The sequence below is a fragment of the Equus caballus genome, chromosome 15 (assembly GCF_041296265.1).
Source record: "Equus caballus isolate H_3958 breed thoroughbred chromosome 15, TB-T2T, whole genome shotgun sequence".
In the NCBI taxonomy this organism is placed as follows: domain Eukaryota; kingdom Metazoa; phylum Chordata; class Mammalia; order Perissodactyla; family Equidae; genus Equus; species Equus caballus.
Window position 1 is genome coordinate 81,111,689 of NC_091698.1, and position 18,192 is coordinate 81,129,880.

General features: G+C 49.5%; 1 protein-coding gene across 50 annotated transcripts in view; it reads left to right on the forward strand.

Annotated features, from left to right (window-relative positions):
• LOC100054688 (xanthine dehydrogenase/oxidase) overlaps positions 1 to 18,192 on the forward strand; it is a 73,144-nt gene that overhangs the window by 16,609 nt on the left and 38,343 nt on the right. For 18 of the 50 annotated variants that reach the window (XR_288445.4, XR_011426539.1, XR_002800232.2 and 15 more), the window contains 9 exons: positions 4,578 to 4,704; positions 5,630 to 5,691; positions 9,125 to 9,193; positions 9,512 to 9,598; positions 10,752 to 10,893; positions 13,013 to 13,105; positions 13,691 to 13,842; positions 15,082 to 15,175; positions 16,507 to 16,616. Coding sequence is in view for 17 of the 50 variants with exons in the window: in XM_001501646.6 (XP_001501696.4) it covers positions 4,578 to 4,704; positions 5,630 to 5,691; positions 9,125 to 9,193; positions 9,512 to 9,598; positions 10,752 to 10,893; positions 13,013 to 13,105; positions 13,691 to 13,842; positions 15,082 to 15,175; positions 16,507 to 16,616 (936 nt within the window). In the remaining 33 variants the exon portion in view is untranslated. Of the gene's footprint in view, positions 1 to 350; positions 438 to 4,194; positions 4,289 to 4,577; positions 4,705 to 5,047; positions 5,175 to 5,629; positions 5,692 to 9,124; positions 9,194 to 9,511; positions 9,599 to 10,751; positions 10,894 to 13,012; positions 13,106 to 13,690; positions 13,843 to 15,081; positions 15,176 to 16,506; positions 16,617 to 18,192 lie in introns of those variants that run through there. The other 32 variants (XR_011426528.1, XR_011426514.1, XR_011426513.1 and 29 more) reach the window with 6 other exon arrangements.

Below are 18,192 nucleotides of genomic sequence, written 5' to 3' on the forward strand. Positions count from 1 at the left end.
TGCTTCCTATACCTGGATGTCTGTTTCCTTCTTTAAGGTAGGAAAATTTTCCACTATTATTTCTTCAAATAGATTCTCTGCCCCTTTGTCTCTCTCTTCTCCTTCTGGGACACCTATAACACGGATGTTAGCACACTTGATGTTGTTCTAGAGGTCCTTAGACCGTCCACATTATTTTTAATTCCTTTTTCTTCTATCTGTTCAGCTTGGGTGATTCCCTTCAGTATCTCTTCCAGCTCGCTGATCCATTCTTCTGTATCATGTACTAGAATATTGAGTCCATTTAGTGAAGTTTTCACTTCCAGTGTTGTATTCTTCATTTCTGATTGGTTCTTTTTTGTATTTTCCAGGTTTTTGTTGAAGTTCTCACTGCGTTCATTCATTCTTCTCCTAAGATCAGTGAGCATCCTTATGACTCTTTGTTTGAACTCTGTCAGGTAGATTGTTTATTTCTGTTTTGTTTAGTTCTTTTTCTGGGGTTTGGTACTGTTCCCTTACTTGGAATATATTCCTTTGCCTCCTCATTTTGCCTCTTTCTCTGTGCTTATATCTATGTATTAGGAGGGTCAGCTATGTCCCCCAATCTTGGAAAGGTGGCCTTATGAAAGAGATGCCTTATGAAGTCCAGCAGTGTGCTTCCCTCTTGTCACCAGTTCCAAATGTTCTAGGAGAGTCCCCTGTGTGGGCTACATGTGTCCTCCTGTTATGGCAGTGTTGCTCTTGCTGCAGGTTCCTGGGGAGGCTGGCCTGTCCCCCTGGCTGGCTGGTTATAATGCTCAGCTGCATGCGGCTGCTATGGTCCTTTCAGTCAGTGTATCAGGTGTGGCGAGCCCCAGCACAGGTGGATAAAGGTCTAATAGCACATTCCTGTTGCAGTTTCTTTGTTAAGTGAGTAGGCCCCCAGGATGGCTGGTGCTAGGCTCAGGGGCTTACAATTGCTGTAGGCCTCCGGCCTGCAAAGCTGTTGTCAGCTCTCTCAGAGTTTCAGCAAAGTGGAGCTGCCTCTAGGCATGGGAGCATCCAAGTTTTTCAGGCTTTGGAAGGTGGGGCTGATCCCCTATGTGGCTGTTGGAGAAACACTTGTCTGCTGCAGCTTATATGCCCCACCACCTTCATGGTCACATAGCCCATCAACCCAGTCCTGTCCCATGCATTTACCATGACCTCCTAAAGTAGACTCAAGCTGCAGGGGTCTCATATACTGCATCAATGAAGGCCCATCCCTCACACATGCCCTACCCTGCAGAAGCAGACCCACGCCCAGGTTGCAGAGGCTCAAGGCACCCTGCTTATGGGGGCCCACAAGCTGCCCAAGGGCTTCCTTTTGGCTGGGGTCAGCCTCTAGGGTGGGCAGCCTGCCCTGGCTGAGCTAGATTAAATAGGTGCTCTATTTCTTCCATTGTGTCTTTCATCCCTAATATTTCTGATTGATTCTTTATACTTTCAATCTCTTTTGTGAAGTAGCTCCCAAACTCATTGAATTGCTTCTCTACATTCTATTTTAACTAGTTGAGTTTTTTGATGATAGCTATTTTGAATTCTTTGTCATTTAGATTACATATTTCTGTGTCCTCTGGAATGATTTCTGGGTACTTGTCATTTTCTCTGTGGTTTGGAGATCTAATATAATGTTTGATATTGTTCGAGGGAGTGGCTCTGTTTTTTTGCATCCTGGTATTTGGTCACAGTTACTGCCTATTGCCACTGGCTGGGGGTCAAGGGCCACATATTCTAAGCCCTCTGCCTTCCACGAGATCCCAGGCAGTGGAGCTGGGCTGGGTGCATGGGGCAAAGGCATGAAGCTTTGCAGCCATAAGGTGGCTGTTTTCTCCCCAGAAAGGATTTTCTGACTTTTCCACCTCAGTCAGCACTGCCCCTTTTCATGGGAATTCTTTTTATCCAGTTTCTAGTTCTTCTGCATGCTCTCAGGGCTTTCTCACTCTGCTTTTGTTATCTGCTCTCCTGGGGAGTTGGCTTGATAAGGTCACTCCCCCCTCACCCCCGGCAAAAGCTTTCGCCCTGGTAGAGGGCTTCCCTATAGGCTGCAAGGGCCCTCAGGGATCCTGGATGTTCCCACAAATGATGTCCCCTCCTCCATTCCTTCCTTCTCAGTGGCCTCCCATTGTCCCAGGTCACAGTCTTTAGGGGAGGGAGTGAAGCTTTCTCTTAACCCATTCCACCTCCTCCATGGCTGCTCCAGCCTCTCTGCTCTCCATCATATGGCTGTGTGGGTCTCTCCAACGTCTTTTGTGTTGTGTTTGGGTGTCCTCTGTTGGAGTATGAATGTCCTTTTCATTGTATGTTGGAGGTGAGAGATTGCTGGGGAAACTCACTCTGCCAGGATGCTGATTTCACTCTCAAAAATAGGTGATCTAGTGGGTGGGGCAGATCCCTGAGCTAACAGGCCAGGGGAAGACCACAAATGGTGTCTGCCAGCATCTGTGTCAGTATGCTCGTGCTGGGTCACAATAATGGCTGTAGCCAATGTCTCAGTCCCTGGAGAGGTCTCACCCCTCACTGAGAGGCCTCTGGAGCCTATCAGGTGAGTCTCTTTTCACCAAAGGACAGTGCACCTTTCTGGTGATTTTAGTTAGCTTTCTGAAATGGGCAAATGTGTGCATGGGCCCTTGAAGAGAAGGATTTTTTTTCCTCTTATGTCTGATAGCTTTTCTAGGGGTATTCCCCATTGCTGTTAATAGGCAGCAATGCCATATATTATGACACTCATCTTGTGCTGAGTTTAAAAGCTGCTTGTTGTAGTAATGCTCCCCTGTTCAGATCCCCCACTCCTCCAGGGAAGGCTTTGTACCTTAAGGTTGCTCCTGGCCAGCCATGAAGCTTTGCAGCCATAAGGTGGCTGTTTTCTCCCCAGAAAGGATTTTCTGACTTTTCCACCTCAGTCAGCACTGCCCCTTTTCATGGGAATTCTTTTTATCCAGTTTCTAGTTCTCTCTTAGGGGTAATCGTTCCTCTATCTGAGCCAATGGCAAAAGCATCCAACCAATTGCTTATGACATGAATCTAGGAGCCACTTATGATTCTTTCCTTCATACACCACACCCAACCCATCCAGTACTGTCTTCTGTACCTCCACAGCCTGAAATTAAACCTTCCTTTTCTCTCCATTTCTCCTATTGCTGCTTGGTCAGGGCCACCACTCCTCCTGCCTGGACCACTATAATGTCCTGGTCTCCTGTTTCTGCCCTTGCCCCCTACAACCCTTGTCCCACACAACAGCTAGAGCAATTCTTTAAAATCATAAATTAGATAATATCACATCCTGCTGAAACTCCCCTAATGGCTTCCCATCACACTCAGAATAAAATTCTGGATCCTTCCCCTGGCTTATGAAGAGTTGCATGATCTGGCTGCTGCCTATTCCCCCAGCCAACTTCTCTTGTTCCAGCGGGTTCCACCCACACTGGCCTTTCAGCAACTCCAGCACCAGGCTTGTGTATTTGCTGTACTCAGGGCCTTTGCCCTTGCTGTACCTTCTACATGGAATACACTTTTCCCTGATCCTAATCAAGTTATTAAATTTAACGTAAAGGTCACCTTTCCAGAGCACACATTTTTGGCCACTCCGAGTAACCACTCGTCACTCCAGCTCATGTCATCCAGTACTAATGCTCTACATAGCACTGACCTCCACCTGGTGTTTTCTTGTTTGTTTTTGTCAGTATCTCCCCTACTAGGACATGAGCTTCATGACACCAGTGACCTCATCTCTCTTCAGTGTTCTGTGCCCACAGTCTTTGCCATGCCTGGCAAATAACAGGTTCTCAGTAAATATTTATAAAATGACTGACTACATGCTAGGCACTGGGGATACAATAGTCTAGCAATTTTACTTATCATAAGTACCAAGAGAGACTCCCAAGAGAGAGAAAAAATATGAATGTGAGGAATATCCTTGTAATGAAAGTCTTGCATATTTCAATGAAAATTCTGTGACAGTCAACACATATAGCAAATTCTGTATGACATGTTTCCCAACTCTTATATCCCCAGTGGACATCATGGGCTTTCTTCACTTAAGAATAAATGGTATTCTTTTTGGAACAAAATGTATTCAGTTTGTTGTTAATAAATACTTGTTGGGTTGGATTGTGGGATAGTGTAGTTATGAGAACAGGACATAGGTCTTTCACTTGGACAAATCTCTCGGCTTTCTTCCTCCTCAACTCAACGCAGGCTGAGAAGCTCCTTCTGGTTCTCATGACTCCTATTCTTTGAAGGGGCTTTCCTACTAATAACTGACAGTGATTGACAACCTACTGTATGCCAGGTAAAAAATGTTAGGAGTTTCATGTGAATTATCTCATTGAATCCTCACCACAGCTCTAGAGGTAAATAGTAGGACATTCCTCATCATAGAGATGAGGAACATACGGCTCAGAGAGGCTTGGTAATCTGGCCAAGGTCACAGTTGGTGAGGGATGTCACCAGGATTTGACTTTGTGGAGTGACTGCTACTCCACACTATCTGTCAACATGGGCTGACTTCAGTTCAGTTGTGTAGGGATCCTGGGAGGGGTTTTGCCAATGCAAGTGTCTACATCTTCTTCCCCTTTTAGGAGAGAATTGCCAAAAGCCATGGGTCCCAGTGTGGGTTCTGCACCCCTGGCATCGTCATGAGCATGTACACACTGCTCCGGAACCAGCCCGAGCCCACCATGGAGGAGATCGAGGATGCCTTGCAAGGTACGGGCCTTGAAGCACAGCCAGGGAGGTGGGATGGCAAAGGGGGCTCTGCAGAGGTTGGGCCGGGCCAGAGTGGAAGCCAGGAGTGGGCTAGGAGTTCAGGGCACTGACCTTTGCAAGAAAGGCTCAGGCCACCCCGACGTGGCGGCTAAGATCTACTGGAAGGTTGACCCTCTCTTAGAACACTGTGTGGTTCGGTGACCTCCTGGGGTCTTCTGCTTTAGTGTTTGTCTTCCTGCCCTCCCCCCTGCACTGGGACCAGGTGGCATTGGGTGGCTGGCACAGGAGAAGATCGTTTGGAAAACTCTACAGAAGCTAGTGACATGGCTTCCTTCCCTCTCAGCTTTCACCACAACAGGACTCTGCAGGGCAAAGGCCACCTATGAGGAAGGTGACCATGATTCTGAGCCTTGGGCAGAGACTGGCTTCCCAGTTTTCCTTCTGTGAATGGGCCCAGGAGTCTGGACCAGGTATCTGTTCCTCGGAATTGAGTAGAGAAGAATGCTCCTCCATTCATCATTCAATCCATCACTTATTCAATCCATTATTTTGAGTCATATCATATGTCAGGCACCATACAGGGTACAAGGGACACAGGGATGAAAGGCACAGTCCCAACTCGCAAGAAGTTCATATGTTGAAGAGGAAGATGATGTAGTTTGATAGGCTCACTGATAAAGCCATGAGTGGTCACCAGGGGAGCACGTAGGAGGGGCACCTAATTCAGTCTGGGCATTCTAAGAAGGCTTCCTGGAAGACATGTTAGATGCTTTGAAGTCAGGAAGACAGGGAGGAAGAAGAGGGTTACAGGTAGAGGAAACAGAATGTGCAAAGAGAGCATCTAACTGAGCCGGGAGCAAAGCCACAAACCCCTCACCTGTCCTGGAGTCTCTGCTGACACTGCAGCTCTTTCTTTGTACCACAGGGAACCTGTGCCGCTGCACAGGCTACAGACCCATCCTCCAGGGCTTCCGGACCTTCGCCAGGGTAAGTGGGGGCCCCAGGACAGTGTGGCCCTGCTCCCAAAGAAGAGACTCTCAGGGATCACAGTTGGGAGGGATGGCAAGGGCCTCTGGATTACAGCGAAGAAAGCTAAGATGGCCAGTGGCTGGCCCTCCAGCTGGGGACCTGACAGGGACAGTGGATCCTGCTATTCTTATTCAGGGAGGGGTTGTCGTCAATAGAATGGGGACTTCTCTTCTCTACAAGGCCTGGAGAGCTGGTTCCTGGAAGAGGCATGCTAACCAAGAGCTGACTTCCTCCGGTGCATTTGGTCTCGGCAGCTTCCCTTGGAGACTGGCACGCTCAGCCCATGGCAGAGGTGCTGAATGTGGCATTTAATAACAACCCAGCCTGAGTCAGCACTGCGCCCCTCCTCCTTTCCTTCCCCAGATGCTTTCTGCAGTTGGCAGTCTGCCAAAGCTTATGCTGCTAATGAGGTCTCCAGACAGTTCGTGAACTCTTGCATTGTTCATGTAACTCTGAGTGAGAAACCACAGCCGGGATGGGTGAACATGAGATTATAGACACAGACACACACCTGCCTTCTGGCAACAGGGACAGAGGGCTGGTCTCTCCTTTCTTGGCTTAATTTCCCCAGATTTCACCTGATTCCCCAACTAGGCCAAATTGATCCTCACTCCTATCAAACTGTCCCCTCTCAATTTGATTCAGGGTTGAGGAGAGAGTCCCAGCCTCTCATGATCTTCACTGACCTCTAGTGTTGGCACATTACAAAAAGGAGGGTTTCATCCAAATAAATCGAAAGGGATAGAGATGGAGACAGGCCTGTGAGGATGGAAAACACCATACCCTGTGGAGTGCTGTTGATGATGAGGAACCAGGAGATGTGAATTTAAATGAAAAGAAAAGCTCCGATTCGGACTCCGCAGTTGTGGGTTCAAATCCCATTCCAACATTTATTTTTCTGCTTTTATCTCCCCAAACCCCCCACTGTACACAGTTGTATATCTTAGTTGCACGTCCTTCTAGTTGTGGGATGTGGGACGATGCCTCAATGTGGCCTGACGAGCAGTGCCATGTCCGTGCCCAGGATCTGAACCCTGGGCCACTGCAGCGGAACGCGCAAACTTAACCATTCGGCCACGGAGCCGGACCTCCATTCCATCATTTAATTGATGCTTAACTTTGGGCAAATTTCCATGTTTCTAAAATGGGGATTATAATAATACCTCCTTATAGTGTCTGTGGAATGTACTTCTTGTAAAGCTCTTAGAACAATGCCTGGCACATCTTAAGTGTTCAGTAAATGGCAACTATAAATTAGGATGAGGATGCATTTCCTTCATTACTCAATGTTGGATCTTCATAAATTGCTCAGGCTTTCCTGAGAACCAGGGATTGTTCATCTTGCCCATGTGTTTATTTCCTAGGAGGCTTCTCAAAGAGCTACAGTCTAACCAGCCCTCCTAGTTTCTGTAAAGAGAAGGGCTTTTGAGAGTAGCTGACAACTCTGCTCCTTCCCAGGGTTGGAGTTTTATCATTGTTGAGATGGTTCCCGATTCCACTGTAAGGAGCAGCCCCCCAATCCAGCCGGCAGAGCAGTGCAGAGCAGAGCTGAGGGCTCTGAGCAGCCAAACTGACCAGCATGCAGAGTGTGCTCAGAAGCTTGTGCACGTTGTTCACTGGAGGCCCCCAAGGCCTTTATCCAGAGCCTTTTAACTTATTCTACACACAGTTCCAACTAACTTAGTGCTCCAGTTTTCACGGCCATTGCACACTCTAGAAAAGTTTGAGGAAGTTCTGCTAGAGCAAGGCACACTATTCCCAGCAAGAAATGACAATGTCCATCTAGCAGCAAGGAAGGAAAGGGAGGAACCACAAAAATAAGCACAAACTCAGCAGTCTTTGAGAAAAGTGGAAATCTCTCTGGGGAAACAAAACAGCCTTATTCAGCCATAGTAGACCTTGAGGGCAGTGACCAATTATTGTAAATCACAATAATTTATGTCCTGAACTCATCAATGAATTATGAAGAAAAAAATCTAAGTAAGAATATGCTGGCATTTCAATTACCTGGAAAATGTACTTCTGTGAAATACATTCTTCCTCACAAGGACTGGTGAATGAGGCTGATGGCTCCCTGTGTGCAGGCTCCCCTCACTTAACTTAGGCTCCCTGCAACCCTCCTACTGCAAGAAGAAAGATGAGAAGAAGCACTATAGTAACCCCTCTTTCTTTATTCCTTTTTGTCTAATTATGGAGGAGAAGAGCAAGGTGGTGGTGGAAGTTTCAGAATAGAGCAGCTCTGAGATTCACTGTCAAAGCTGTGAATGCAGGATGGGTCTACACACAGGGCAATGTGTGCAGGGGGTCGAGGCAAGGGAGGGTTTATCTCCCAATGCCAAGTCTGACGGTGCTTTTACGTTGTCAAAGGCTGTGCTTTTGGCTGCCATGGCTCTCTGGCAGTTTTCTCGGAAACACTAATTGATTGTGCCTCATCCTTCAGGAAATCTAGCATGGAATGGTGTTTCCTGTATTCATGTCAGAAGGGCTGCCTCAGCCCCCAATTCCAGGACCTGGTTACCCTGGAAATAAGCCCGGGACTGTGCCTGAGAGTTTCCCCACTTTTGCCTCTCAGCACAGCTCCATGAGCTGGAGTGTCTCCTGAGGCCCTGAGCTGAAACTCCTGCCTTCTTGGAGCAAATCAGTCACATGAACACACCCCTTCCCCACCCTCAATACCTCGGTTCTAGGAGGCAGCAATCTGGACTCTACACTGTGCGTTGTCATATGCGACCAAGGAGGTCCTGAGCACGTCCTTTCCCCACACGTGAAGGGTCATCAGATCTGTACACTTCCTCCAGAACAGGCCCACAGTGAGGAATGAAGAATGTTCAGCTTTCTGGCAAGAGGTGCCTATTAAGTAGTGGTGAGGCATCAGGCACACTGGCTGGACACATCTCTGGACCCAGCATCAGTCTTGGACATTCTTGGTGGGAGCCCCACAAAGATCCCAGTCTGAGAGTCACCCACTGAAGCCATGTATGACTTGCCTGATCTAGAAGTAGAGCTCTGGAGTGCTGAGAGAACCAATGGGAATTTCTCTGCTAGAGGCTTCCTAAAGAAGCAGCACTGAAGAGAGAAAATGAGTGCAAACATATGTTTTGATAAAGTAGGACCCAGCTTTTATGGAAAAATTTACTTAAAATTAAATTTCGCTGCTGCCTCCAGGAGAAATACTATTTGCTTATTGACAAGTTATTTAGTCTATATTAACCAAGAAAGAGAAAGAAGTTAAAGCAGAGGCAAGCGGGATGAGGTGGGAATATCTGCGATTCCTGTTGATTCTGGCATAGGTATCAGAGCTAGATTTCATTGGAGATTAATAATCTAGGTTTTTAACTCCTGTGAAAACTCTTTGGAAATATTTTTGTGTGAGTGGTTGTCATCTTTCTAGGATGGTGGATGCTGTGGAGGAAAGGGGAACAACCCAAACTGCTGCATGAACCAGAAGAAAGACCACACAGTAAGTGGGTCCTTCTCTCCCTGGAAGCCTGGGGGCCAATCTCAGATCAAAGGAGCCCATGGGCTCTCTCCACACTCTTGGCAGTGGTGGCTGGAAGAGGAAATGGCTATGCCCAGACTATGAGGGCAGTGAATGTGCACATTAGCCCTGGGTCCTCTCACAAGACTTCCTTGTTCCTGCCTGCCAGGAGTTGCCTGCCCCTCCACCAGCCTGCTGGAGGCTGCAAACGAGCTCTCTTGGACAAAGGGCTGGGCTGGTCCTACAGGGCACTTTAAAGGAGGGGATACCATACCACCCATCTGTTGCCTTTTTCAACAGGTCACCCTCTCGCCATCTTTATTCAACCCAGAGGAGTTCATGCCCCTGGATCCCACCCAGGAGCCCATCTTCCCCCCAGAGTTGCTGGTAGGTGATGCCCCAGGGAGAGGCCCAATCAAGTCTCTGTGCCATGACCCTTTTTATTTCAGACCCCTGGGATCTCTGTGTCCTGCTTGTCCTTTAGTTTTCAGCCTGCATTTCCCTTCTTTCCTCTGACACCCAGAGGTCAAATCTCTCTGCCACACACTCCCACGGGGACCCACACTTCTCTCCTTCTCCCACATGTGACTCTGAGGACAGGGAGTCAAGCTCTCTGGCACTTCAGGTACAGGAACAGTTGCTTCAGAAGTATCTGCTAACTTCCTGGCTAAATCTAATGTATAAGCCCCTCAAACAACCCAGTATACTCTCTGTAAGCAGTCCATCTATTTAAAAAAATAAACAAACAGAAGAAGAATGCTGTATCCAAAGGACACGATCCATGGCTTGCAGCTCTGTCTTAAGGACGCCTCTCACACCTACTTTCTCACCTTGATGATTCTGCCCCTTCACCCCAACATTCATGGTGAAGAAAAAATCCATCCATTCTCAGAGTTTCGTAAATGCAGATTTCTCAGGGGGTATTAAGCACATGAAGACTGCCTTATGAGTTCAACGGGCCAGAGAGAAGAGCTTTGCAGCAGGCAGCTGCAATATCTTTCTCCGGATTGTGAAACCTCAAAAAAACTGTTTGATTTGGGTCTTTTTCCTCCCCACTCTGAATACCCCACACACACTAGAACCACTCCCTCATTGCATTCACTTCTGACACCCCTTCCTTCATGACCTTTGTCCCTTCCTATACCTTGTCCACTGTACCTCCTGGACACAGTGGGGTCAGTGCAAGGAATCTGGGCTTTTGGTCAGGACAGTTCAGGTCACCTTGTGGCGGGTGACCTTCCACAGGTCCCATAACCTTGATCCTCAGGTGCCTTCACCTGTAGAAGATGGGGCTGACAATGCCTCCTTCACCAGGGTCTCCTAAAGACCAAGAGAGAGAATGTATGTGAGAGCTGCAATGCAGTTCCTGCCTCAACATGTAGTAGGTCCCCTCACTTCTGCCCTGACATGTGTTTTCATTCTGAATTCAGTATTAAACAAGTGGTAGAACAGTTGACCCCACTGTGGACTTAAGGCAATTTATCAGGGGAATGGCCGTGGGAAGGAGGAGACAGTGGGGTAAGAAAACTACGTCTTGCAGAGACTGAAAGACGCTCCTCAGAAGCAGCTGCATTTTGAAGGGGAGCGTGTGACCTGGATCCAGGCCTCAACCCTGAAGGAGCTGCTGGACCTCAAAGCACAGCATCCCGAGGCCACGCTGGTGGTGGGGAACATGGAGATCGGTAAGGGCTCAGGGTGGGCTCTGAGGACTGCCTGAGGGCCTGGGGACCCACCGAGGAATCTGGGCAGTTGAATTCCTGCCATGACCCCTTTGTAGTCACATAGACCTGGTTCAACCCCTTGCTGGCTGCGTGAAGTCAGAAAAAAGTTACTTCTTCTCTGCCCTCATTTTCCCATTTCACATATGGGAGTAACAATACCTCCTTAAAGGGTTGTTCTGAGTGTTAACTGAGATCCTTGCTGACTGTTCTCCATAAATGTTTTCAGAGAGCCAGCTATGCGCCAGGTGTTCTGGGAGGGGCTGGGGTGCCAAGATCAATTGGACACAGTTCCGTTCCTGGAGTGTCTCCCAGTCAGAGGGAGGAGGGAGCAATGGAGGTAAAGCGTCTAAGGTGGGGCCTGATGGACACTAGGGGTTCCATAAATGTCACTCTCTTGCCCTCCACTTTTCCTGGGGGCAATGTGGTAAGGCAAAGGAGAGGAGATGTCCAAGCATGACTGTGTTTGTGTTGCCTATGACTGTGGCCGCCTGCCTTGTTGAGACATGAGGCCCATGATATGTGAACAGGCCCAGGAGACTTGAGACCTGGCTCGGCCCACTTCCAGTGTGCTGGGTCCCAAGCCCAGTGAGGACCTGAGGAGAGGATTGTGGCACAGCCGAGGTCTGCCTTAAAGGACCTCTGGTTTGGGGGAACTAGACATGCTTTTAAGCAGCCAGTTCAGCTTGTAGGAGACTCCTGGCTCTGGTTCTGGAAGGAGCCCCTGAGCCCTGGGCTCTGTTGGATCTGCAGAGCTGGCCATGCCCTGTGAGCACAGGTGCGGTAGAGTCCCCAGCTGCAGCAATGAGACACATGGAATGGCAGGGTGGCCTGTGAGACGGGCTCAGGTGACGTGATCACGATGGCCCAAGTAGCCACAGCCCAAAGTAGCAAGAGGGAAGGTGGAGAATGACTGGCTGGAAGAATTTTTGAGGTCCTTTGACACATGATGTGTTCATTGCCATAAGTCACACCCCGTCCTGGACCCACTTAGATTCCAACAGAAAGGAATTCACAAAAACTTTATAAACTTCAAGTTAGAAATAATTTCTTAAGCCCACTCCGTCTGCTCCACCCGCTCCTCCCTTGTACACACACCCCACCAGTGTAACCCCACAGCCAGGGCAGGGTGTTGGGGGCACCCGGGCAGAGAGAGAACCTTACCCAGATGGGCCACTTTCTGCCTCCATCTGCGTTCCTTGTCCTGGGAGCTGATATTCAAACTGGCCAGACTCCTCAAACCCTCAGGAATTCCCAACAGCACATGGGAGGGTCGAGGATGCACAGACATTTCTTTTTAACCTTTCCCACCTATGGCCCTGTGGGCAGGGCTGGGGGAGGTGCTGTGCTAACTAGGTCTGGGGAACAGAGGCACGTCTGTCTGTCCACAGAACTGTCTAACTTAGTAGCCGGAAAGGACAGAGCCCAGGCCTGGACGTGTGGTCCCCCAAAGCTGTGCACCTTGAGGAACCCAGACGCACGTGGGGACCGGGTGGCAGATTTGAAGTTTTCCCTCATTCACTTTTCCCTCTTGCTCAATGTCGGACTTTCATGTTACCATTACTATCACACCCCACTCTAACAGTAGGTCCAGTAGTGCAATGTGCCCGTTTTTAGCTGTGTAATTTGGGCAAGAAACTCAACCTCCCTGTGCCTCAGTTTCTTCATGGATAAGCAGAGGAAATCACTGTCTCGTAGGGCTGCTGGAGGATTAAATGAGTCAAAATGTGTAAAGTGCTTAGAAGGGTTCCGGACCTATTTTAATACTCTGTGTTTTCTAATATTGTTACTAAACACCTGCAAACACAACACACACACACACACACACACACGAGTATATTCAAGTTTATCTTATCTGAATTCGGACAGTTTTTTGAGGGAGGGAGAAACACAGCTTGCGGGCTGACAGTGTGGAACCGTGCTCACCGCATCTCATCCACGGCCTCCTCATCCCGAGACGCCCACGGGGCGGTCGGTCACACTGTGACTATGGCGTCCGTCCTGCGCAGCGATGGAAAGAATGCCGCCGGCTGCCCTAGGGATAAAGGACCGCCTGCAACCTCAGGCTTCCATTTCTCTCCAGGCATCGAGATGAAGTTTAAGAACAAGCTGTTTCCTCTGATCGTGTGCCCAGCCTGGATCCCCGAGCTGAACTCAGTGGAGCACGGAGAGGAGGGTAAGGAGGTTCACCTGAGCCCACAGAGGGGCTGGGACACTGGGAATCGCTCACCCGGAGGGGGATGGCAGGTCCCCAGAAAGCCTCCCCTTTGGCTTTTGCTGCCGCCTGCTGCTCTAGGAGCCGCCCTGCACAGGGGAAGCGGCTCACCCCTTCACTGCCTACTTCCACTGAGGATCCGTGGTAGGGTGCCAGCTGCAAGGGCTGTGGGGTTTTTGGTAGTTGTTCTCTATCCTGGCTACTGTTACAATAGCTCATGGGGGTAGGGGATAAGCTGGGGGAGTTTTTGGGTGCTTTTTAAAAAATGCCAGGACTTAGCTCTTAGAGATCTGAGAACTACTGCTTTAGGGAAAAGAGCACTCTGGTTGTAGGATCAAGAGACCTGGGGTTGAGTCCTGGCTCTTTTATTAGCTGTGTGGCATTGGACAAATTAACCTCTCTGGGACTTAATGTTTTTACCCATATAAGGATGTGAGTCCTGGTTCAGCCTCACTCTAATAGCTTTAAAGGTTGATAGGAACTGTGTGTGAAAGGGTTTTCTGAGCTGCGAAGGGAATCGCTGTTATTCTGAGCGTGTGTTCCCAGGTATCTCCTTTGGAGCCTCCTGCCCCCTGAGCTGTGTGGAAAAGACCCTGCTGGATGCAGTTGCCCAGCTTCCTACCCACAAAACAGAGGTGTTCAGAGGTGTCCTGGAGCAGCTGCGCTGGTTTTCTGGGAAGCAGCTCAAGTCTGTGGCGGTGAGTCTCTGTTCAGGGGCCCGTAACGCCCAGGGGGTCGGCCTTTCTCACAAGTCCCGGGGTCTAGACTGGCCTCTGCTGCAGACCCAGTGGGCCTCAAACTTTAACGCTTAGAACTGCCTGGGGTGCTTATTAAAAATGCAGGTTCCTGGGCCCAACCCTCAGAGGTTCTGACTCTGGGGCCAGGATGGTGCCCTGTGGGTGCTTCTGGTGAAGGCGGTCTGCGAGCCGCTCTGAGAAACACCTGCTGTGGCTCAGTCTTTACCCCTGAGGTTGGAGAGATGGAGCCGCCTGCCCCTCTCTTCCTGCACTTGGCTGAGGCCCTAAGCAGGTGGATGAGAGATGAGTTAGGCAGAAGCCAAATAGGGAGGGGACTTCCTTCCAGGGTTGGGGGAGAACCAGAGGTGGCACCCCCGAGAGGAGGGAGGGGTCCACCTGGTGGCTGTTCACAATCAGCCTGCAGACTAACCCTCACATTCCCAGTCTGCAGATGGTGCTCACACACCTGGTGCCATTTGAGGCTCACGACAGTTGATGGCATTGGGAGGAAAGCTATCCCCTCCATGTTATTTTTCACTGTCTTTTAAATTAAAATCAAAAACCAAATAAAGCTAAACAGCCTACTGCCCTTCCCTGCACCCCTCCCCAAGCACCTGCCACTTCCGGCTGTAGATGAGGAGACAGACTCAGAAAGCTCCCCTGCGCTCCCCAGCTCGGCTGGAACCCACTTCCGGGAAGGGTTCGTTTTCACTGTGCAACTGGTCTTCTTCCTCTTTTCTGATAGCGAGAACCCTGTGCTGATTCTCCTCCGTTCTTTGCCAAGTTGCCAGGAAGCTCAGGTCCACTTGGAGCAAATTGTTCATCCTTAAGTCTTCCTCCTCTTTTTCCTTGATCCTTATCTTCTATTTCTATTTTACTAACTCTCTATGGCCTGGGCGATAAAACACCTCAACCTTCTCAGAAAAAGGGTGAATGAGTTCAAACAAACAAACCAACAAATTTAAAAGGGTTTGCCCTGCTTTACCGAGAGGGGAGTTTCAGAGCTGGGACCCACGCCCAAGCATTCAGCTCTCAAGTTTTGCACGTTGTTCTGAATTCCCGAGTTCTCACGGTGCTGGTCTTGTGTCTATAGGGGCTGGAGGTCCACAGGTGTCACCCTCCTGCCCTGTGTTTGGGAGCCAGCTGGGTGAGCCAGGCTTTCCTGGCTGGGCTCTCACACACTCTCTCTGCTTGTCCTAGTCCATTGGAGGGAACGTCATCACCGCCAGCCCCATCTCCGACCTCAATCCTGTGTTCATGGCCAGCGGGGCCAAGCTGACCATGGTGTCTAGAGGTGAGCTGCCTCATGCAGAGGTCAGGAAAGAGGGTCACGGGGGAGAAAAGTCTCTCAAGATAGGTCATGTTCTGAAGAAACAGAGCCCTAAGTTCAATGACCCAGCTGTCCTGAGGGTCCCTGGAGGCTGCAAGGGAGATGGACCCAGGTTGGGGACCAGGAGAGCTGGGCGATTGTTTATTAAGAATTCCCAACAGGCTCTGTCACCAGATGCCTTAGTCAGTGTTGTGCTGGAGCCAGAATGCACTAGCTCACCACAGCTGATGGCTGGCTTTTCAGGGAGTCTGTGGGTGTTTGTTAAAGGAGGCCATTATTAAAAATTAAATTATATAAGCTTAAAACAAGATAAATTCTATTAAAAACAAAGGTAATAAATACTCAAAATACTCCTGATTGTTTTACTTCATTTTGCTACATCTGTGCTCTCGAGGTTATTTCCATCTATTGTATCTGTAGAGTGGATATGCAAGGCAATGGGGAGCTTTGGTGCCCCTTTCCTTGTTGGGGGGGTTCCCCAAAACCTCCCCCAGGTTTGAAGACTTGCCAGGAGGACTGAAGGACTCAGCAGAGAGTTGTACTCATGGCTACGACTTATTACAGCGGGAGGATACAAAGCAACCTCAGCAAAGGGAAAAGGTGCAGGGGGTAAGGGGAAACCAGGCACTGGCTTCCAGAGTCTTCTCCCACTGGGGTCAGACAGGACATACTTATCTCCCCCAGCAACAAGCTGAGTTGTGACAACATATGTGAGATGCTGTCTACTGGGGAAGCCTGTTAGAGTCCAGTACCCAGGGCTTTATTGAGAGCTGGTCACACAGCTCTGCCTGGCACATAGCAAAAATCCAGACTCCCAGAAGGAAAGCAGGGGTTCAGTGTAAACAATCATGTTTGTACAAGCAGCAGAGGCTGAGTGAGTCATTCTTATTGGGCAATGGTGGGAACTCTCGCAAGATCCAAGTTCCCGGAGGACAGCAAATGCCAACCTGGTAAGCAGGCCTTCAGAGGATAGCAGGCCTGCTGTGTCAACTCTTTGGTACCCTCTTTCCAACTTCATAGTGATGTCACTCTTGTAGCCGGAAATTACTATGGTGGTTGTATGTATACCACAGAAATTAGCAAATACTAAGAATCAGGGCTTTTTCCACTCAAAGAATTGATTGTTAAACATATGCCAGACACCATTGCTCAAGGATGTCAGTTGGAGGACCTTGGCCCCGAGTGTGCCAGCCATCCCCTCTGACTGCGGGCATCAGAGACCAGGATGGAGAATCCACTGGCGGGCTGTCCTGTGCCCTCTCACACTGATCCCTCTTCCTCTTGCCTCTGTACAGGCACCAGGAGAACCATTCGCATGGATCACACCTTCTTCCCTGGCTACAGAAAGACTCTGCTGGGTCCGGAGGAGATTCTGCTTGCTATCGAGATCCCCTACAGCAGGGAGGTGAGGTGCTGTGCCGAGTCACTCCTCCTGCCAGGCTCCAGACAAGGAGACCAGAGTCTGCTCGGGACCACCCTCAGCAGCTCTCAACTTTAAGTTGGTGTTCTTGTCTCTGAACTTTGCTTTTAACCAACCATGTGTCTCCCTGGACAGTGAGAAGGGTCAGGGTAGGGGTGCACAGGGTGTGGACTATGAAACCAGACAGCTCGATGAGTGATCCCCAGTGGGTCATTTTACTCTTCTGGGCCCTGATTACCTCATCTGTAAAATGGGCACAATGTTACCTACTGGGCAGGTGGTTGTGAGGACTGTAAAGAAATAATTCGTAAGGTTCCTGGCAGATGTCTGGGAGGCAGTGGAGGTCACCAGCTGGTTTTACTACAAATTCCATGAGCACATTGGTTGTCAAATATCCCTGCCCCAGGCCAGAGGAGACTGGGTTTCACACCGTGAAGCGTGGGGTTTGTGTGCTGAGTGGAGAAACTGCCTGTCAGTCAAATCCGCACGTGCTGACTTTGAGCTCGATGAGTTCAGTCACTGACCTTGCTCTGGGTTGTCTTGGGCGGATTTCTGCTCCCGAGCGGGTTTTCTGGCCTGTTTGGGCAGGTCTGGGCTCCTCTGGCTACTCGCTCTTCTTCCTTGGGGCCTGTGGTGGCTCTCCTGCTGAGTTTGTCTGTCTCCCTGCAGATCTTGATCGCACAGCTCGAGGCGCATTCCATGATGGGCCCTTTAGAAAGGTGACGTGTGAGAGGCCGGCAACCAGCTGTAAAGGGGCTGTTAAGGCTTCACCACAGCCAGTGCTTCAGCGCGGGTACAAGGCGTGTTTAATGAGAATGCTAATTCAATTAGAGCAGTGATGCCCCAGAGGTGGTTTCTTAATGATTTCCTAGCTTGTCCTTACAGACCATTTTAAGCAGTGGTGGCCAGAGTTTTGCATTTCACAGATCTGAGAAAATGTTAAAGATATTGTAGGGGGGAAGGAGGAGGAAACAGGCACAGCCCTCCCCAGTTTTGATTTTGCCAGGCAGGGACATTAACAACACAAAAATCATTTCATAAAGGAAGATTTTAATGCCCAGAATTAGGAAGGCTTTCTCAAGAAGGAACAGTTGACGACTGACACCAATATTTCACGGCGCCCCAGTGGACATGTCACCCTGGCTTCCTACGGTCCTGGAAGTGAGCAGCTGGAACCTCTGTTCCAGAACCAAGTTCAAACTGTGGGCTCATGGCCCCAGGGCCTTGTTTGACACCCAGGAATCTGGACCAGCTTTGTCATCAGGAGGGGCCTCCATGGCTTCTTCAGAGAAAACCCTGTGGCCATTTTGGGCCTTGACAATGGGCCTCATTGTGCTTTCTCCACTTCACCTTTCCTTAAACCTCCAGCCTTCGATGTTAATCAGAATTTGTGGTGCCAGGATGAGTTCAAACCTCAAGAGGAACTTGACACGGAAAGGGCTTCACATCAGATGGTTCTTACCTGGAAAGCCACTCATGCGCTCCTCCTGTCCCCAAGGACAGAGCCTGGCTTGGACCCAGGGGGAAAATCATGTTCAGATCACAGAGGCAGCTGTTGTTT